Source organism: Neofelis nebulosa, chromosome 2 (assembly GCF_028018385.1).
Source record: "Neofelis nebulosa isolate mNeoNeb1 chromosome 2, mNeoNeb1.pri, whole genome shotgun sequence".
In the NCBI taxonomy this organism is placed as follows: Eukaryota; Metazoa; Chordata; class Mammalia; order Carnivora; family Felidae; genus Neofelis; species Neofelis nebulosa.
In genome coordinates this window covers 153390373-153412549 of record NC_080783.1, presented here as the reverse complement: position 1 = coordinate 153412549, position 22177 = coordinate 153390373, and the positions used below count along the sequence as shown (strand labels likewise).

The following is a 22177-nucleotide window of genomic DNA, read 5'->3' as shown; positions in this document are numbered from 1 at the left end:
TGTTTCTAAGGATTTTATTTGCTAGAGGCATGAATTTGCCTTCCAATTCTGTTTATTTTTTCCTTTGATAAAATTAGTTATATAAAGATTTCTTGGACTAAAGAAAGCTTTTTGACTATACAGATGATGAAAGACAAATAAAAGAAATTCAGTGGGGAGTCGATGTTATATGAAAAATGAACCACTAAGTAAAATCTGTCTTAATAAGTTTATGCATCATTTACTCTAATACTAGATGAGTGCTACGCTTTGATTTTTTTTTTATCTCGTATTCATCCATTCCCAGTTGAGGTATTATATTTATGCTGTACTGTTTTGAAACAAACATAGCAGCTGAACATTTTATTTTGTCTGTTATGTTCCATAGGGTTAAGCGCTTTATCTCAGATACAGATCTGATAGGCAAATTTTGAAGATAAGAACTTAAAAATGATGAGACGATTTGGAATATCGAGTTTCAGGTTTTTCTTAGTGAAGTTAGAGATCTTATGAATCAGGGACTGGGTGTTGTGGGGTTTATTCTTCTCCCCATGCAAGCATAATAATGTATGCCTTTACCAAATTTAAAAACTGAAATGAAAAACAGTAGGTTGAAGTAAATAAATTACTACTGTTTACATCAAAGCCAACTCAAGAGTTATTAAAATTATTCTTACCTGTGATAAGTGAATTTTCAAAAGCAAATGTAAAGATGGTTTCTGATAGATTTTTAAAATTCTATTTTTTTTTTGTAATTTTGAGGATCCATTGAAGCTACTTAATACATACTCTTTTCTTTTCATAATAGTTGCTGGCTTCATGTTGATAACTATTTTATATGGAGTTTCATTGGACCAGTTACCTTCATTATTCTGGTAAGGAGACTCTATTTTCCCTTCATTTTTAGTTTGCTGCTTTAGCAGTGCTATTGAAACAGGGATAATTGCTTTCATTGTTAATTTATCTATGCTTTCAAAGATTTATAAACATATCTAGCCTACAGGGTAAAATTATAAAGTATATTTTAAATGTTATACCGTTATTGAGAGTTTATATATTGCTGATTAGTAGTATTTCTGAAAAATCCTCTTTCCTCTAAAAAGTACTTTTTTTAATCTAACTTAGTTTGCTACAGTGTGATGTCATAATCTAAAAAATTTATCTCTATATATAAGCCATGTAAAATTTATCTATATATAAGCCATGTTAAGATCACATGATTTGAGCCTAGTTTAACAATTAGTAAGGAATAACTGAAGTGTATATTTTGTTTTCGAGTAGTGAATTTTTTGCTAAGAGTTTTAGTTCAGGAAGTTTTGTCTCCAAAACCTGTAATACTAGCCCTGTACCAAGTTATGTGGCATTTATAAATTAAATGAATGTTTTATGGAATTGAAAGAACATTAGCTTAATATTTATTACATTAATTTCCACGTAGTAATTTAGTACTTTTAAATAAATATCCATACCCTAAATTCTTGTGGGGGAACAAAAAGATTTTAAGTTGAGATTAATAAATGAATATTAAATCACTTTTAAACTCATTAGAAATAAAATTATTTTTCTTAGAGTTTAAAATCCCAAATAAAAATATTGGTCTTTAAGAAATATAAAAAAGTAATAAATTTGATACAAGTTAACTATAGTGACATGAAAGTGTTTAACTGCTTATATTACCATTAGTCAAATATTTGAAATATAGTTGAAATAAAAGGATGTAGCTAAAATATTTGGACTTAAAACTTTGAAAAGGAAACATAACCAAGTTTAAATATTGCCTATATCTTTTAAGTACCTATTTTAAGGATTTTTTTTCTTCTTTAAAAGAAATGACACAAATGAGCTTATTGGGATATTTCTGTAGTTTGCTGGTGTTTCATAAAATTGAGAAAAAATTTTAGTAGTTCAAGGAAACTCAAAACTACTTCAAGTGTATGTACTTTTGTCCTTAAAATGAATTATTTTATACACCATACAAAGCAAAATGAAAATTTGAGGTGAATGCCTGTATGAGTCAAACCAGTAAAACATGTTCAAGTGTTCCTAGAAAAGCTGATTTCTCACCAGAATTCTTTAATCCAAATGATTGCCCCAGTTTTTGTTGTTGGTTTAAGTTAACATAGCCTAAGCCAGTCTTAAAATAAATGGTAAACAGCTGACAAGAAGTGGCATGATCCTTAAAGACTTCTCTTTTTTCCCCTGAGCCCTTGGCTAAACATATTGATACTTTGAAAATTGTAGAGACCATTTTAGGGGCATTTGGTCTATAAAAGTATCATGTGTTAACTTCTGTTGTGCCACAGTTTTGTTTATTTCTACCTAAAAATAAATACTGACTTTAGAGTATTAACTTTGTCACTTGGCCTAAAGACTTTAATGTTCACATATAGTCAGCTTCTAGGAAGAAAATGGGTAAAGCACATTTTATTATATTGCCCACCTACAGTGTGAGCCTGCTATTATTTATTAGCCTTGTTGTCATTAGTACCCTGTACCAAATAATTTAGGTTGAAATGTGAAGGGCTTTTGGGAATAGTGTTCCCAACTTAAAAACAAAAACAAAAACACAGCAGTTAGCTGTTTTGACAGTACAGATCCTAGGAGTAATTCTCCTGTAACTGCTTTGCCCTCTAATTATCCCAACACAGAGAGACAGAGTGATATAGAAGGGTAAAACATCTTGCATGTGACCTAAATTGAGATATGATATGATAGGATTGTATAGCACATTTGTTGAGTATTAATATATTTATATTATATATATCCTGATGATAAAGGATATTTAAAAGTCAATTCAGACACAAATCTTAATAATACAAGTTATATCGTATACTACCCTTTGAAGGAGTACTCTTACAACAAAAATTACTTATCAATATTCCTGGAAAGTATAGTTTTGCATTTCCAACTTTTCTGAATTGAAGACATTTAATTTAGTAGTATTAAATAAGTGTACATTTTTAATAATGTTCTATGAAGAAAAATAACATGCTATGGAAGATAAAACTTGCTTCTGTATTTCTATAGACTGTCTTGCCTACAGGCACTAGAGTTATTATATCTATGAGAAAAGTGCTTGTAAGTAATGAGCAGTGGGAAACCATTAGTATGCCTGAAATGGTTTAATGAAAGCTTGGATCATGACACGTCAGGAGCTGTTCTTATCATTTGGACAGCTCCATCTGCATCGTTAATAATTAATTCAGTTCAGTAAGAGTTCAGCTCACACACTCATTTAGAAGTCTTCTTCAGAGAACACCTCTCCGGCTGCTAGTCCCAGGGAGAAATAGGTTTCTGCTTGGCTAACAGCAAAGATCTGGAGATACAAGTGCAGTTTTAGAGTTGCATTTGCCAGGTAGCAAAAGCTCCAGGGAGGACAAAAAGGGTCAGAACATGTGCAGTTCAGTTAGGTTACTTCAGAGTGGTGTTTCTGTTCTTCTGTCTTATCATATCCATGTCAGCACTGCAAGCTGTGGAATGAATTTTAAGCTGCTAAGCTTAGACGGATGTGATTCAATTGAGCAGGCTGACGACTGTAAAACAAACTGTGGGCTCCTATAACCGGTGGTACCTTACTCTTTTTCTAAACTTCTTTGTACCTTTGTGTCATCCATATGGGTGATGATTAGCTACGCCGTATCGTTAAGTGGAGAACTTTATCAACAAATTATACTAGCAGATTATTTATACAATAATTTATGAAATTATTGTTTAGAGATAGGTAAAAGTGTGTTGTTTGTCATTAGAAGAGAAGGAATGCCCCATTTGGTGATTTACTCTATTTAGCTGAGTAGGAAAAATGTGCTTCTTCTGAATTTGCTCGCTGTCTCTTCCACATGGAATTCTATTAAGAGATATCCATCTACCTATTTACCGGTGTGTACACACAACACACACACACACACACACACACACACACACAGCAGAGTTAAAATATGACTAATTCCTGGATGAGTTGCCTCCTCGTTGCCTCATCTCTAAAATTAATCATCAGTATGGGCATTTAGGCTAGTGGGTTGACATACACTATATAATTCAGCCCTAATACTGTGCCCACTAGTGGCTTCTATGTGGATGATTGAGTAAATGACATGCACTTCCCAGGTTTAGACAAATCTTTGTGTACACGGTTTTAATTCTGTCTCTTTCCTTTCTCACTGATGTATAGCATCAAAGTATGTACTATCCCAAAATCTGTACTATGTTTAAACTTAGTAGTATTTATGTTAGAAAGAAGAAAAAAATAGCAAGTGGACAGAAAGTGGCTCCATTGGAATTTGGAACAAGAGCAGCACGTGAAGGGCTGCCTTTTTGTATGCTTTCCAGGAAGAAATAGGGGAAATTCCATTTGATGGTTGGGATTTTTTTTTCTTTTATTTTTTAAATGCATACCAAATGCAGGAAAGTAAATTGGGAAGAAATAAAAGTGAGGAGAAAGAAATCCCTTACTCTAATCAGGAAAAAAAAAAAACCACACACACACACACACACACACACACACACACACACACACACAGAAGTTTATGGCTGTAAAGAGCCATTTATGTCCTGAGGAAAATGCAAAGAAGGAAGAACTCAGAACTTCATTTGAAACTAACTTTTTTTGCCTTTAAGTGACTATTTTGTATGATAGATTTAATCAGAGATATTTCTATCTGCCCTTCAATTTCTTGTTCTGATTCTCTCAGTTACATTTTAAGAGAACAAGAAAGGAGAAGGGAGAGGGGGAAAAACATCTACTGAAATAGTTTACTGTACAAAATCATGACTCTTATCAAGACTGTATCACCTCCTGAAAAAGATCACAGCCAACAATATTTTTTCTATGAAAATAAATATATTTACCTTTTTTTTTTTTAGCAGTGGAGACAGAAGAGAACTCTAAAACCTCATTTTAAAAAATTATTTACACTTCAGGAATCGTTCTATTTAATTCCAGAAAGGATTTCACTGTCATCCATTTTGGTGATAGTATATTAAAATGTTCAATACCTAAATGACATAAGTATCTTTTTCATTTCTTTAATAGGACTAATAAATACATTGTTGGTGAGATTTTTATTTTTAGCGTGGAACTGGGGAAAAGAGAGTATCTTACACTTAGCAATTTTTTTTTTTTTGGCCATTTTATATTGTAGTCCACGATATGTCTAGTGTGCCTTTTTTCATTACTACTTTGTCTTGAAATGATGGTATTTTGTCACTTTGAAGATACCGTTCCCTCATTATTTGTATATTTTCAAGTCATATTTCAAAGTCTAAATTAGTATTGGCTTTAACTATAAATTTCTTGGCACCTAAATATTAGTACATTGGTTATGATTCTTGTGTTTAGTTTTTTTTTAATTGGAGAACTCAGACATTTTTGAAATAATCTGAGTGCAAAACTCTTTCTGTGATTTTATGATTATTTTTCTGATATTTTTAGTTGTTTTTAAAAAGATTCATTTTTAGGACATCTTTTTAAAACACTAAATTAAAGAATGTTAGAAACTACAGCCTCTTTTCAGACTCAGTTTTATGGGTTTGTGTGATGTTTAGCTATGTGAATAGAACACAAACAGGTTTGAGAAAATAGAACTAAGTGTTAGATATACAATTTGTCTCGTGGGAGTAGAAGTACGTGGACATTGTAGCCATTTGCTGATTATGGGACAGCAGTGTTTTACAAAGAAAAAGAGAAATAGTTCTTCTAGCAAGCCAATCAGGGAGAAGTCATTTGAACAGCATACCTCTTGTGTTCAGAATTTCTTTGAAGTTGTAATTTATTTATTAATGTACTTATTGTTTATCTTCAACTCATTCACCAACTCTTCAGTGATTTCTAAAATGGATTACTCTTAATAGACGTAGAACCCTTTTTTTTTGTTGTTAAATACAGAGCTAGTTTAATTTTGTTTTGCTAGCAAACTCTTAATTTTCTCACCAGAATAAATTGGTCAGTTTTGTTTGTAAAGATGCTGGACTGTGGAGCCAGTGCACAGTATATTGAATCTCAGCACTGACATTCTAGTGGCTAAATAATCTTTGGCAAGGCATTTAACATCTCCGAATGTAGCATGGCTCTCCAAGTGCTTCCTGTTACCTCTGGAGATAGATAGGGTTGTTGTTGGTTATCCCATTTTGCTGAACTTGTATGTATTTTGAATATATTATATTTGTAACTAGAAAGAAGCATTAAACACATACGTTACAAAAAACCTCAGTAAGATGAGGAGAGAGGAGGGGGAGATGTAGCTAACACTCTGTTTCTTAAAGATTAAATAAGAGATGTTTTCTGTGTCACATTCAACTTGGTTCGTCTTCAGTCTTTAAAAAAATGGCTTTGTATCATATATTTTAAAATGTTTATTTATTTTTGAGAGAGAGAAAAAAAGAGAGAGAGAGCACAGGCAGGGGAGGGCAGAGAAGGGGGACTGAGATTCATGACGTTAGCTGAAGTCAGATGCTCAACCAACTGAACCACCCAGGCGCCCTGCTTTGTATCACATTTAAGCTTTAATTCTATTTTTTATAGGTAGATTTCATTTTCATTTCCAGTGTTACTGGAAAATGTGTTACTTCTTAAATAACAAATTTTTGTCTAATTGTCTTCATTGAAAAATATGTTGGGATGTGTTCATTCTCAAGATTTCACATTTTCTACTCGTTTTCCTTTAATAGCAATCCTTTATACATCCACATCTTTTCACATTCACATTCTTTATTTTTTTTCTGATTTATGCATTATAGTGGGTAGCTTTTTTTCCTTCCTGCCATGTACTACTACTAACTGCTACTACTACTATTATTTTATTCCTGAGGGAATAATTAACATGCTTAGAAAGTGATGAACATCAAACTGGGGCCCTGTGTACTTCAGGAAATTGTGTAAGAAAAGGAAGAGGGATGAAACAGCACCGGGTGCAGAATTATGGGGTGAAAGAAATCAGTGTTTCTATGAGGACATTCAAAAAGAAGGGTTGAGAGATTTAAAGGATTTTAACTCTGAATCTGCAACTCTTTCCTAAGAGTTGCATACATTTTTGTGTTTGTTTGGGGTCTGGTTGGTTTGTTTTTAGGGTACGTAGCATTCTTATTTGTAACTATTCTCTACTTTTACTAGTGAAGATGTACTCTTACATAAAATCAAAGAGTAAAAACACTGTTGATTTTGCCTTTAAAAAAATTAGAGATATACTGTACCATCATTCTTTAGAAACTAAATCAGATATTTACCGTACTACCAAAAGGATCTCCCTAATTTCTCAAAGGAAGAAAATGTGTCTTAACCACAATACAGTAAGCACATTCTTGTGTGGAGCAGTAGGGTCAATAAATATTTGTTGAATGAATTGCCCCTGAAAATGCAAGCCATTTGCTTATATCGTGACCAACTGGAATAATCGTCAGAATATAAAGGTAGAAAAATGTTTCTACAAATGGGTTTGCTTTTTCTCTAGACAAGTATTTTAATAAATTAATTTTTAAATAGTTTTTAAACAGAGAGCTTCTTTTGTCCTTCTTTTGTTAATGTTAAGTAATTAACATGAAACGATAGAATGCTATCTGCCAACACTTGCAAATTATGCCCATTAACCTCATTTTATCCCTTAAGAGGAAATTCTACTTCTAAAGGAAATAATAAGGCACAGTTGACAAAATGAGTGATAAACAGCTTAGATTAAAGCCTTCACTCTGTTCCTAAACTCATCATTAGGAAGGGCTTGGAAATTTTATTTATTGGCCTATGTAATTTTTTCCTAATGATAAAATCAGAAGTAGCGATGAATGAGTAAAATAATGTTAACACTTTATCAGATGGTGTTGTGACTCAGTAAAAATGATCATGTTATTATCACAAAATTATATTGAGTGTTTACCACCAAGAAATTGCTTTTGTCCCTGTTTGTCCTTTTCTGAATACTCCATTTGGGCTTGCTTGCACTCTCTGTAAGCCAAGTAAAGCTCACAAAATATAACTTTGTTTTGTCTTTCTAAAAGTAATAATCTGAAGTGAATAAAATGTCAAATCCAGGAGTGATCAAGCTTTTAAGTTCTATTTTTGGGCATAAGAATGGAGCTGCCTTCTCTCTGTCCAGCGTTCTTCCAGGTTTCTGTAGAAGCAAATGCAAATTACAAACCCTTATCTCTCTCAGTCAAAACATGTCTATTCTTCTGAGTTCGTTCATGTTGACCTCCCAAGCCTTCCTTCCCTGTCAGGTTTCATCTTCCCCAGTTTGCTTTTGTTTGCATTTCGATTTCTCTGCACAGCTCAGTGTTTGGAGGGACTCTAACACTGTTTAGAGGGACTCAAAATAGCCTTTCTTCAAAATTTACCTACGTCCATACAATAGAGAGGCATAAGGAAAAAAGGACTGATGGCTTTTAACAGTTAAATAGCAAATATATACATATTTTAAAAGTTTATCTTACTTTATATAACTAACGGATATTCTTTCATCATTTTCCATGTTTTCTTTCATTTGATCCTCACAATGACCTTATAAACAGATTGTGCAAATGTTACTGTCCTCATTTAATCAGTCAAAATCAAAAGCTAGACTCTCAGCTGCATCTTAGGGCCCCAAGTCCAGCAATTCTTAGAAGCTACATGATATGATGTAAATGCCCCTTCTAAAGAATTCACTTCAGTGTTTCCATTAGATGGCTTTTAGGCCCTGGAGTACCTCTAGCTAAAGAAACTAATTTAGGTTTTCTAATTTATTTAGTCGTCACCACATGATGCTGATTTAATGAGGTTGCGATTTCATGTCAAACGATCTATTAAAAAATCGATCATACATAGCCAGAGTATTTCTTTTGGGGGGGGATTCAACTGGATCATTGCCTGTAAAATGGAGTCAGTGTCCACCATGTACTCGTGTCATTGACACTTAACTGCATTAACTCATTAAGTGTATTTGCAAAAACGGATTCATTTTTTACTCTTCGGTTATGGTGTCTAATTCTTTATTTGTTATAACAGCTAAATATTATCTTCCTGGTGATCACATTATGCAAAATGGTGAAGCACTCAAACACTTTGAAACCAGATTCTAGCAGGTTGGAAAACATTAAGTAAGTATTTGGTATTTTAATTCTAGTGCTTCACAAACTAAGTGAAAGATATTCTCCACAGAGAATACATGAATACCTTCTATCAACTGTAGAAATTATTCAGAATGATGTTTTACTGATCAGGGTCGAGCCTTACGTTGACCATGTCATGGACATTGGTCAAAAATTAGATAATAATTTCTGTCTTCATCTAGAGCCAAGAAATTGTTTCGGTAGCTTTGTGGAAATTCCATATCACTGTAGCAATTTCATTTGAATTTAAAATGCAGTTCAAAATGATGTTCCTGTTTGCATGGCTGATGTGATTATATTGTTTGTTTTGTTAAATGGCTTTCCTGATTTAAGGATTCTGAGCAGTTTCTACTTCTAATCCCGTTTCCCTAAAATAATTTTTTCTATTACTGTTGTTAACTTGGAGATTATCTGTTGTTTTCATGGCAATTAAAGAAATGTTTATTTCAATATTGAACAAAAACTACAATGTCCTATCCATGGAAAATGCTATCTAATTAAAAAAATTGATAGCTGTTGATTCATTAAGTCATTCATGGAAGCATTTTAAGAGTTATCTTTTAAATGTGAGTTAATTTAAAATTGGAGGAGGTATTATTCAAGTTGGTTATAATGGGATTGTGAAAGATATATTTTTAATGTAAAAAATGGCAGATCTATAGTAAGGGCAATTTAAAAAAAAAACAATTAGATGTTTTAGATAGGTCAGTGCCAGCTTCATTGCATGTTGCATGGTAAGAGAGAGAGCTAATCTTTAGCATCTCTCTCTTTTCTTCCTTTTCCTCTTTCTGTCTTCTCATCTCCACCAGTAATTACCGTGTTTGTGATGGCTACTATAATACGGACTTACCTGGGTAAGATAGAACCCTACCTTAACAAATTTATGGCATGATTTATATTTTTTACAAATCCGTCAATATCATGAATTGCCCTTAATTTTTATAATTATTTTGGAATATCTAATTTGCTATAGTATTTTTAAACTATAATATGCCTTTATTTTTTAATTGCTTGCCTCTGCATTTTGACTTTCTTAATTTTGACTAATTTATAAAATATATAAATGCTTTCTTATTACTTTCTATTTTAATTCTGTCTAATAATTTTGTTTCTCTTTTCTGCTTATAATGCTTTCTAGCTATGAAGATAATAAGCCATTTATCAAGTAAGATCATTAGTTAGACATGGAATGCACTGACTTTAAATCCTTTTCATTCCGTCCTATTTTCTCCAGTTCTTTTCTCCTTAAGCTATTCATGATGAAATCTCTCCAAAATTATTTTATTTTGAAATTGTTCTCATATTTTTGTCCCATTTCAGCTAGGCTTCTTCATGCTTTAGTTATAAAACCTTAGGTTCACCTAAGATTAGTTTATTAGAATTTGCAGTTTAGGTGTTCAGTGATTATCTGCCATTTAACCTTTCTGTATGTGTCACATTATTCAGTGTCATGAGTACACCACAGGAATAAGAATATAGGAGTAAGCTAATTAAGGACTCCTTAATTCCTTTTACTAAGATGCACATAAAAGTCAATAAAGTCAGGGGGGATGTGTTACACCTTGTATTTTAATATAGTTTTGATACTTTGTTAATGCTGGAGTGAGAAAAGGTCATACCTGCTGTCGCTGTTTTCTCTGGAGGCTGCAGTACTAAATGCTATTGTTCTTTCTCTAATCAATGAAAGGTTAAAGCCAAAATGCTGTTGAGTTTGAATGTGAACATAGAGAAAGTCAACTGCTACTACTGATATGTGAATATTTAAGTGTGATACGTGTTGTTCTCTCATTGGACTTGTTAATAAAATTCGCTCTATTTTTTCAGGTCTTGGGTGCTTGGCGCTTTTGCTCTTCTGTGTCTTCTTGGCCTAACCTGGTCATTTGGGTTGCTTTTTATTAATGAGGAGACTATTGTGATGGCATATCTCTTCACCATCTTTAATGCTTTCCAGGGAGTGTTCATTTTCATCTTTCACTGTGCTCTCCAAAAGAAAGTAAGTGAAGACACTTCGGAGCTCTGCCGGCTTGTTCTTTGGCTAGAAATTAATAGGTGAAATAGAGAAGGTTGTACAGTTTTATAGCTGGCAGATTACCAAATAGAATCACATTTTTAATCTCCAGTTGGTTGTAATGCATGTCTGGAAATGCAGGCTTCATAGATAAAATATGTCAATCCCAATCATCTTTTGGATCTCGTTTTGGGAATATTATAAACCAGACACTAAACTAGTTTAAGAGTTCTTCGTTACTAGTGGGGTCTACAAAAATGCTCTTCGTGCAAGGGGTGTACGAGATAACAAACAGGTTAAGTAGTCTCATGCTTTGCTCGATGAAGGGAGTGCAGCGGTCCAAAATGAAATTGAGCATAAGGACAAGTGACCTTGATTTTAAAAGCACCAGACGTGCAAACAATTAATATTAGTGTTACCTTTTGAGTAGTTGTGAAAGATCTAAAACCCAGTAATTTAATATCTCACGTCTTATTATTTTGTCCTGATTTTCTGTTAAAAGTGGAGTCAGCAAAAATGATTCAAAAACGAAAGTTAAAGATGAAACATTTGCACGAACATGTAAACTAAGAGAATAGCTTAGCCTCCATTTAACTAGGTATCATCCTTTCTCTGTCTGCGTATCTAATATAGTCTTTTTATTCTGTTATTACTAGTTGGTCACTAAATTGAACAGAGAAATAGAATTGTGAAAGCAAAAACGATTATGTTTTCAGTCCTGACAAGATGATAGTGTTGTCACTTCCATCAGTTGTTGAGGAAGCTGTAATTTTGAGATAATGACAGTGGCATCTGTAGTACTGACAGATCACGCGCATTCACAGCAATATAGGCATTAGGCAAAACCAACGTTGGAGGGTATTATTTGGATAAAATGCCATTTTGATTGCCATTGTCTTGGTCATGCCGCGTTTCAGAGCAGTTAATAGCCATTAAATGTAGAAGACATTTTTTTCTGAGGTATCAGGTGTTATTTAATAACCCTGAACTTTAATTTTCTAAACTTTATACAGGTATAACGTTGTAATTATCGTGGCTTTTACTATTTCTTACACAAGTGAGCATTTTGTATGCGTGTATGTGATCACATACCATAATTTCTTCCAAATGTGTTTGACATAAAGCATAAATTTGGCAGAGAAAGACTGAGGTGGTCATTATTTCCTCAGAGAGGTGTGCAGATTGATTGAACAAAGAGATTCTGCTGTGCTTTTTTAATTAACAATTATGTTTTGGAAGCATTGTGTTGCACTTCTTTTGAACACATTCTACTTAGTCTGGGATATGTCCTGTTGGGTGCTGCCAGGATGAATGGTTAAGAATATGACACAAAATGATTTAGTTAAAATCACACCTCTTACTGCTCGAGTGAGCATATTTGGGCGAAGAAAGTGCTTTGAAAGTTCAACTCCATTGTTATTTGTTCTAATAGGTGTCGTTAAATAAAGCTAAGAGGATGAAAATGCAAGCGCACTTAGATTTAAAAGGTCGTCTAGTAACTTTAATTCTCCAATTCTTCAAGGAATAAGTGTCAAAGTCATGGTCTTTGTAGGCAGATACAGAACATAGAACTCTGAGGAGGGAAAAGTGTTTTTAGTGTTTTTGCAACCCACTAGAAAATAATTTCTTAGGCAGCTTCTCCTCCTCGTCTGTTCTGAATTCATTCTGGCTCTAAGCCCGAGCAAAACTTGTTCATATGCCAAGAGAGCTGCACAGAATCCAGCCCTCTTCTCCACTCCCCCCCACCAATTCTGTACCACCTCTCTAGGTGGGGCCCTAGTATTTAGCAGTTGTTTGGACTTTACTTTTTAAAGTTCACTTTAAATTTTCTTCAGGCCTAACAGCTTTTCCATCTATTCATATATCCAAGCTTCAGGGGAAAAGGGAAATTACATGGGTATCTCATTAATGTGAATGGAAATTGCATAAATAGTTCCCTTGTGTGCTAATGAAGTGAATAGGCATCTTAGACTCTCTACACTAAATGTTAAAGCTAGACACATCAGAAAATGAAGAAAACATTCCATCCTAATTAATAGCATATGTATCAAAGTACTTTTTTTTCTTTATTCTTGTGCCAAAGTAGTCTTGTCATTATAAAGAGGTTACCCGCAAAACTATGCAATCCAGTAAAAGAAGTTTATGTATTGACCTACGTAAAAGGACATGAAGCGTATAAACTTTAAATGACTGAATTATGTGTGGTTAGATGTAATTAAGCGAGGAAAGTACTAATTTTTTGTCATATTATGAAATATAAAACTGGGGTTGCTAAGTATGTAGATAGACTAAAGCTTTAAAATATTTTATGTATGTATATATATGTATGTATATAAATAACACTTGTATAATAATAAGGCATAAAGCATTTCTACATATTACATCACATTTAGAAGGTCCTCCTAGCCAGTCTGGTAGACAGAGATATTTTTCTTATTGCTGTGTCAGCCATTTCAGTTGAACTTGGTTTTGTACATTCATTGTATTTTCTCCACTGAGAAGTGTTAGTGGAACTTACTCCTCTCAGTCGTCTCCACTGCTCATTTAGAGAAAAGAGGGGCAAGTATATTTGTATTAATCTCTCGGTCTTGTGGTTCTTCAACGCAGGTACGCAAAGAATACGGCAAGTGCTTCAGACACTCCTATTGCTGCGGCGGCCTCCCAACTGAGAGCCCCCACAGTTCAGTGAAGGCATCGACCACCAGAACCAGCGCTCGCTACTCCTCTGGCACACAGGTAACAAAGAATTTGACAGCATCTTTAATTAACCTTCTTTATAGAAAGCCTACTGAGACATGTTCTGTTCAGATGCACTAATTGTCTCCTCGTTACAATGATCTAGGTAGCAAATACTTACATTTTTAGTACTTTGGTTTTAATTTCTTCCTAAGTATTTCTTCAAGGTGTTTCTTGAGGTGTGAACATCCATTTTTGAGAGTGCATCCTTCTTTTAGAAGTCTATCATCATTTTGGGGATATTCGAAAGTTCTATAGCCATAGTGCTCTCTCACAGTGGGCACTCAATAAACATGTGGTGAATAATCAATCATCTCCTCTTTTTTAAAAAGGCCATTAAAAGTAAAACTTTTTAGCAGTGGAAGATTAAATGTTCTTTAGTACAAAAGCAACAAAGCAGTATAGACTTCCTTAGTTTTAGACCAGAATCCACACACATTTCTTTTTAAAGGCCACCAGATAATCCTACACAGATTGTTTAGGGTAGATCTTTGTGTGTCTTTAAGGTGAGCTTGGGGAAACTAACATAACATATGTCTTGCTATTTTATATTAATAGAGTCGTATAAGAAGGATGTGGAATGACACTGTGAGAAAACAGTCTGAATCTTCTTTTATCTCAGGTGACATCAATAGCACGTCAACACTTAATCAAGGTCAGTTACTAGGAAAATTTGAGTTTACAATATAAATTTTGTACCTTTTGCCAATTTACAAGAATTTCAGAGAAAACACTGATATTTTTTCCTCTCAAAATAGGTTTACATCACAAGCTCTTAAACCTGTTGAGTCAACTTTTATCCTTTATGAAAGTACATATAAATTCATCTTGTTCAGTACTGTAATGCAAAAAGTATACTTTCAAAGTCCACGTTAACAGAATGAGCCTGGAAAAAGTAATTGCTAAGAACATACTTTGCCACAGATTAAACTGTTTTCCTTTAGTGAACACAAATTCATCCTTTCTGAGGCATTTATGAAAGTTTTCTTTTTAAAACATTAACATAATTAGAATAACTACTCTTCACATTAAACAGTGCCAATTTTGCAGTGAAAATTCTTATTTGTAAAATTATTTTATTTTACACTTCTTTCAGAAAGTACAAAATCAGTATCAAAAACCTTTACAGTAAGTCTTCATAAACAAACAGTTAAGTACACGAGAATCCCAAAGCAATTTTTTCTATTTGAATTACTAGTTTTAGTGTCTTTACGGCTTGAAACTTATCATATAACCAATATAATTCCTAACTTAAAATAAGCTGGCAAATAAAATACTAAAGACACAAGTGCATATATAAACACATGATCCTGAATGCAAGCTTAGTAAGTTTGAATTTGGTATGAAAATATCACATTATTGTATATATCCTTAAAGAGGTAATTGATCCAGCTAATTGGTCTTGATGTACTGATTTGTAATATAATATAACGTGCTATATATTATCACAGATATTAAAGACATTTTTCACTGTTGACATTGTTCTGATGAGATTCTGGTTTAAAATGAAAAAAAGGAGTATGTATGACATCAAAACCAACTTGAATTTTAAAACATTTTTTTGCCAAATTACATTAGCTATGCAAAACGTATGTTTGATAAGTATTGAAAGGTTTGTAATTTGTCAATTAAGAGTGAGTGAAATGTGTGTTTATTGCATTGCTCTGATGTTTTACCTAATTCTGTTAAGATGACTATCAAAAAGGAAATGAATTATTCAATGATTCATTTTTGAAACCTGGCAAATAAGATTACAGAATGAAAATTCTCACGATATGGAGTTTGTGAATGATCTAATAATTCATTATGTACACAGCCTCCTTCTTCCCCCTCGGCATGTGTGTGCTCTTGCATTTACTAAGAGAAGCTTTGTGCAACGTGTCCTACTTTTTTATTTGTTTGTGAAAGTTGTTTTTCCTCCTGCTTGTGTCAAAGTTGGTATTAACACAGATGTTTTCATGAGGGATAATCCCACACCTGTAAATTCTGGAAGTTTGAGATTCCCTCTTCTGGGCCTCAGTGGTTAGGTTTTTAATATTAAGCAGTAACATCTTGAAACATAATGTTGATCTCTGTGCATTTAATTGCCATTTTTGTTTAAAAGTGATTTTGTATAAATTAGTAAATGTCATCCTCAGCAGGTGTTTACTTGGGGGACTTAGAAAGCACCTGTGAATTACTGAAATTTAACTTCCCTCTCCCCTTTCTCCTTCAAATTAGTAGTTCAAATACAGTCAGAAAATTTCAGCAGATTATCCGTTGCCAGCTTGTCCACTACCCTTGATGAATACAAAAAGTACTTTACTGCAACTATAACACGAAAAATAAGAGAACTGATGTACTTTTTTTTTTTCTGTTTCTTTGCTTTAGGAATGACTGGCAATTACCTACTAACAAACCCTCTTCTTCGACCCCACGGCACTAACAACCCCTATAACACATTGCTCGCTGAAACAGTTGTATGTAATGCCCCTTCAGCTCCTGTATTTAACTCACCAGGTGTGCTTATACTTACGAATAAAACTACCTTTCTTTGCTGCTAAACAGAGCTCTGATCTTTACCCTTTTTCTAGTATACTCAAGTTGCCATATATTTATTATTTCCTCTTTGATTTCTCAATTTAAAAAGAATTACTGTATTGCCCATGCCAGGCTTCTAAAACTGCACTATATTATAGTAAAAATTCAGTCATGATGGTATTTACCAATAATTATCCATGTTTTCAACACAGGTGGCATAAATCTTAATATATTATTACAGGACTGACATCACATGGTCCGAGAGCCCATCTTCAAGATTTATATCATTTAGAGGTATCCTATCTATGTAATATACTGTTTAGTTTACTCTAAAGCTTGCGGACAGAATTTGCTTCTGGAATGAATTAGCTAATAAAGATAATTTGGATGCCTAGGTATAGAAAACTACATCCAGCATTATCAATGTAACCAAACTATAGTATAGTGCAGCTTTATGGGAGTTTTTTTTTTTCTTAAAAAAACTTTGAGAATAAAGTTAATATTAGCCAGTTTATACCTATAGTTTTTTATTGGGGGAGGGGGAGAGATTGTCACTAACCCATCCTGTATAACTATGTTTTCTAATAGCTTTTTTTAAAAAAAAAAAAAAAGCATTTGTATTTAATATTAACAGAATTTTCAAGATTTTGGTAAAAGTTATCACGTAATTACTGCTAGCATGTAATATTTATTTGTGGTTGGTATTTGCCACTAAATTAAAGAACTTCGTTTCCGTTTGTTATTTTTTTTTCTTTACTTGAAATTCTTTTTTAACGTAACTGCAGTTTCTCTTTTCATTCTCTTGTTTTTCTTACTTTCCTTATGCTTTCCTCTAGCAACCTACAGAGAGACAAGTATGGGAGTCAAACTTAACTTTGCCTATCAAATGTAAATTTTTTCAGCATGATTTTTAACCGGCACAATTAAAACATAACTAGCAGTCATGAAGTAGACTCAGCGGGCAAGTGGTTCACAATTTCCAACTAAAGTGTTACCAAATTCAAACAGTACATCTATCTGTACTGCCTTTTGTCAGTAATAGAGGTCTGTAGCAAATGCTGTCCATACTTAAGTATACGCAATGCTGAAATAATTTGCTCTTTGAAGCCTGAGGTGCTGTCAACCAGAATGCTTAATAATTGACTTATCATTTCTGCATTCCCACAGTAATCTTGCTACAGGCTGTGGAAAGTCTTCAAGTGAATTACCTGAACTTGGGCAGAAAAAGTTGCCTCTTCAAAACCAGTCAAAGATGTGCTTAAATCTGCAGTATATCATAGAAAACACCTTTTGGATTAGCCAGTATATATTTTCATGTTTATTAAGCAATGATAAAAAGAAAGAAAAAATGACCGGACTGAACCTCTGTGGAGGGAACAAATGCTAACAAGTGCTCTGTGTGTCGCCTGTAACTTACAACACCAAATGTTTTCTAAGCAAAGATGGTGGCACATGCATGAATCGAGAAAGCTAGAAAATTGCGTCAGTCAAGCTAAAGGAAGCCTTACAAATGCTATCATGACTTCCTTTTGTTATACGTGGCGCAGGATAAAAATTACAGTGTCCGTTTTTCAAATGTAGAAGTTGGATCAGAGTTTCTCAGACAATATGAGTCACCAACAAACACCCCCCCACACACACACACACACTTTCTCCTGTTTCTGCTAATGAGGACTTATTGAACAGTTACCACATGTTTATTGGTCGTGAAATTGAGTTTTCTAGGATAATCTGCAGCTTTAAGAGCGGAGTCAGCACTAAAAAAGGGAAATTTCCTATTTTTTCCAAGAATTCAATTTTTCCTAGACTCCTCCAAGCCTTGCATACAATGCAGCAGCCTCACAGTGGTCAGTTTCATTTCAATAACATCATTTCATTTTTTTTTTCCAGACCTATCTGTAAACAAGTGATTTTTTTTTCTCTAGGATTTTGAGAATGAATAACCTAACTTTCCATGGTGCAGACCATTTAATTTTCTCTGAAACTTTTGATTTTCATTTGCCTGAAAAGCACTGTGATGTCTTAGTTTACATGTTTATGTGTCTGTAGAAAATACAACTCTGATTCAAAGAGAGCATGTTACCATATTTTTTTTCCTCCTAAACCTCTTCTCATATCTTCAGCAGACGTATCCAATCTTTCATTCCTTTAGAGACAAAATTATATTAGCCAAGGCTGACACCCTTTTCCCATTCCATAGTTAATATTTATTATTGGTTTGATTTCTGTGACCCATACTTAAGAAACCTCCAACATTTCTGCGTTTAACCTCCATGCCCATGGTGTCTGTGGGCCAGTCTCGTACAGTAGACTCTGCTGGTTCATTCGGTGCTGTCACTGTGACTGATGCAGACTGCAGGGCTGCAGGCAAACTTTGACCATTAGGAGCCTGGGGCCATTGCTGTTAGAGAGAGTCTTAGTGCCAAAAGAACAAAAACTCAAGATAATGAATATTAAAGGAAAAAGTAAAAGGCTGCTATTGCTGGTAATCTAATTTGTTGAACCCTTGCTCTGACTAAGTTGCTGAGAAGCTTAGAAATTCTTCATCATGTTACAATAAATCATTTTACTTTCTTTTATATATCAGCTACTCTTAGGCCAGATAGCCTGAGCAGACAGACATGATGTGAGTTGTCCAAAGTGAGTCATTCCACCTGCTGTCTATCGTGTTGTTGGATGGTGCTTGTGGGCCCCTGGTCCAGTCAGTATGAGAGATGGCTGTGGCTGTCTTTGTTTAACATGAATTCTTTGTACCTGTCCCATTTTTTTTCATTCTTTTTTTTACTTCATCTCCAGAAAAAGGAAATGTTAGAATGTTGTTTAAAAAGTTGCTTGCCAGTTATGTGGGTTTATGTTGTACATTTGCCTTCGGTTTTTGTATGTGACTTATTCCTTTTTAATTTAGTGTTGTTTAGGACAAATTCTGTTAATTTTATTTTTACAAACCATAGTCTCGTACTTTAAAATGTAAATGTCACTAATGAATTGCTTTGCATTAACTATGCAAGGGCATGGAGTGAAGTCTTCTTTGTGAGAGTGTCAGACAGATTTGACCAAAAAATCAATGAATACTTACTGTCTCCCCCAAATTGATAAAGTAATATTCCGTATGCCGTCTTCCCTCCCTGGAAAAATAGTAGTATTCTTTCACACTTTCTCCTATTATCTAAGGGGTTGCAACTGTCTACAGTTGGGAACGCGGGAAAGCCTGGCACTTTTCGAGGGTTAGCTTTCAAATACAACTTTGTCCTGAACGACATTAAAAAGTTTTGTGCAAAAGAAGTAAAGGCTCCCTGGGAAGGAACAGAGGCAATAACGGAAACCCCCCTCCCTTTTCCGTTTCAGGACATTCACTGAACAATGCCAGGGATACAAGTGCCATGGATACTCTACCGCTAAATGGTAATTTTAACAACAGCTACTCACTGCGCAAGGGGGACTATAACGACAGCGTGCAAGTCGTGGACTGTGGACTAAGTCTGAATGATACTGCTTTTGAGAAAATGATCATTTCAGAATTAGTGCACAACAACCTTCGGGGCGGCGGCAAGACTCACAATCTCGAGCTCGCGCTGCCAGTCAAGCCCGTGATTGGAGGCAGCAGCAGCGAAGATGACGCCATCGTGGCCGACGCTTCGTCTTTCATGCACAGCGACAACCCGGGGCTAGAGCTCCATCACAAAGAGCTCGAGGCACCGCTCATTCCTCAGCGGACTCACTCCCTTCTGTACCAGCCCCAGAAGAAGGTGAAGCCCCAGGGGACTGACAGCTACGTCTCCCAGCTGACGGCCGAGGCGGAGGACCACCTGCAGTCCCCCAACAGAGACTCTCTCTACACAAGCATGCCCAATCTTAGAGACTCTCCCTATCAAGAGAGCAGCCCCGACGTGGAAGAAGACCTCTCTCCCTCCAGGAGGAGTGAGAACGAGGACATTTACTACAAAAGCATGCCAAATCTTGGAGCTGGCCATCAGCTTCAGATGTGTTATCAGATCAGCAGGGGCAACAGCGATGGTTACATCATCCCCATTAACAAGGAAGGGTGTATCCCTGAAGGAGACGTTAGAGAAGGACAAATGCAGCTGGTAACAAGTCTTTAACAGTGCAGCTGAGGAATCCCAGGGGCCACACACAAGTATTCGTAAAGACTCCGCTGGCCCAGCGCAGCTCCCTCAGCCTCCGCCTGAAGAGATGGCCCTGTTGACCTGTGGTTCTCCAGTGTAAAAAGAGGACTGAACCTTGAAGTTCTGTGAATTTTTATAAAACGTACAAAAACTTTGTATATACACAGAGTATACTAAAATGATTATTTGTTACAAAGAAAAAGATGCCAACCAGGTATTTTAAGATTCTGCTGCTGTTCAGAGAAATTGTGAAGCAAGCAAAGCAAAACTTTCCAGCCATTTTACTGCAGCAGTCTGTGAACTAAATTTGTAAATACGGCTGCACCGTTTTTGTAGGGCCTGCATTGTATTATATACAAGACGTAGGCTTTAAAATCCTGTGGGACAAATTTACTGTACCTTACTGTTCCTGACAAGACTTGGAAAAGCAGGAGAGAGATTCTGCGTCCGTTTGCGGTTCACTGCAAATCTTTTACATTAAGGCAAAGATTGAAAACATGTTTAACCACTAGCAATCAAGCCACAGGCCTTATTTCATATGCTTTCCTCAACTGTACAATGAACTATTCTCATGAAAAATGGCTAAAGAAATTATATTTTGTTCTATTGCTAGGGTAAAATAAATACATTTGTGTCCAACTGAAATATAATTGTCATTAAAATAATTTTAAAGAGTTTGAAGAAAATATTGTGGAAAGCTCTTGGTTGCACTTATGTTATGAAATGTTTTTTCTTACACTTTGTCATGGTAAGTTCTACCCATTTTCACTTATTTTCCACTGTACACAGTGTTCTGCTTTGACAAGTCCGTCTTTATTCTTACATTTAAATTTCTTATTGCCAAAAGAGCGTGTTCTGTGGGGGGAAAAACTCTTTGAAGCCAGTTACGCCATGCCTTGCACAAATGTGGTGAAATCTAGAAAAGAGTGTGTGTTCCCCCTCTGTTTATTCTTGAACAGAGGGCAATGAGGGCACTGGGCACTTCTCACAAACTTCCTAGTGAACAAAAGGTGCCTATTCTTTTTTAAAAAAGAAAATAAAACCTAAATATTACTCTTCCATATTCCTTCTGCCTATATTTAGTAATTAATTTATTTTATGATAAAGTTCTAATGAAATGTAAATTGTTTCAGCAAAATTCTGCTTTTCTTTTCATCCCTTTGTGTAAACCTGTTAATAATGAGCCCATCACTAATATCCAGTGTAAAGTTTAACACGGTTTGACAGTAAATAAATGTGAATTTTTTTCAAGTAGTTAACGTGCACTTTTATGTATGATACGTGATTGGCTTTAACACACTGGTCCTTTCTTACCCGTCCCCCCCACCCCCACTGCCCCACGGCATACATAGGTCCTTTCATAATATTAACCCATGGGTATGAGAAAGAATACAGTTAAGTTGCCTGATGGTTCTAGGTGCTGTAAAGAATACATTTGTCTTCTTTTTTTTTTTTTTTTTTCAACATTTTTTATTTATTTTTGGGACAGAGAGAGACAGAGCATGAACGGGGGAGGGGCAGAGAGAGAGGGAGACACAGAATCGGAAACAGGCTCCAGGCTCCGAGCCATCAGCCCAGAGCCTGACGCGGGGCTCGAACTCACGGACCGCGAGATCGTGACCTGGCTGAAGTCGGACGCTTAACCGACTGCGCCACCCAGGCGCCCTACATTTGTCTTCTAATTGCCCATTACCCATGCACAGAATCTGGCAGATGAGTTTCAGAAGGCAAACACGCG

General features: G+C 35.0%; 1 protein-coding gene across 35 annotated transcripts in view; it reads left to right on the top strand.

Annotated features, from left to right (window-relative positions):
• Positions 1-21693, top strand: part of ADGRL2 (adhesion G protein-coupled receptor L2) — a 624153-nt gene extending 602460 nt beyond the window's left edge. For 11 of the 35 annotated variants that reach the window (XM_058716832.1, XM_058716835.1, XM_058716836.1 and 8 more), the window contains 8 exons: positions 788-854; positions 8948-9039; positions 9861-9905; positions 10876-11044; positions 13667-13795; positions 14354-14450; positions 16166-16294; positions 19661-21693. In XM_058716832.1, coding sequence (XP_058572815.1) covers positions 788-854; positions 8948-9039; positions 9861-9905; positions 10876-11044; positions 13667-13795; positions 14354-14450; positions 16166-16294; positions 19661-20415 — 1483 coding nt within the window. In that variant the 3' untranslated portion in view covers positions 20416-21693. Of the gene's footprint in view, positions 1-787; positions 855-8947; positions 9040-9860; positions 9906-10875; positions 11045-13666; positions 13796-14353; positions 14451-16165; positions 16295-16527; positions 16610-17151; positions 17204-18902; positions 18956-19660 lie in introns of those variants that run through there. The other 24 variants (XM_058716841.1, XM_058716842.1, XM_058716828.1 and 21 more) reach the window with 11 other exon arrangements.
• The last annotated feature ends 484 nt before the right edge of the window (positions 21694-22177 follow it).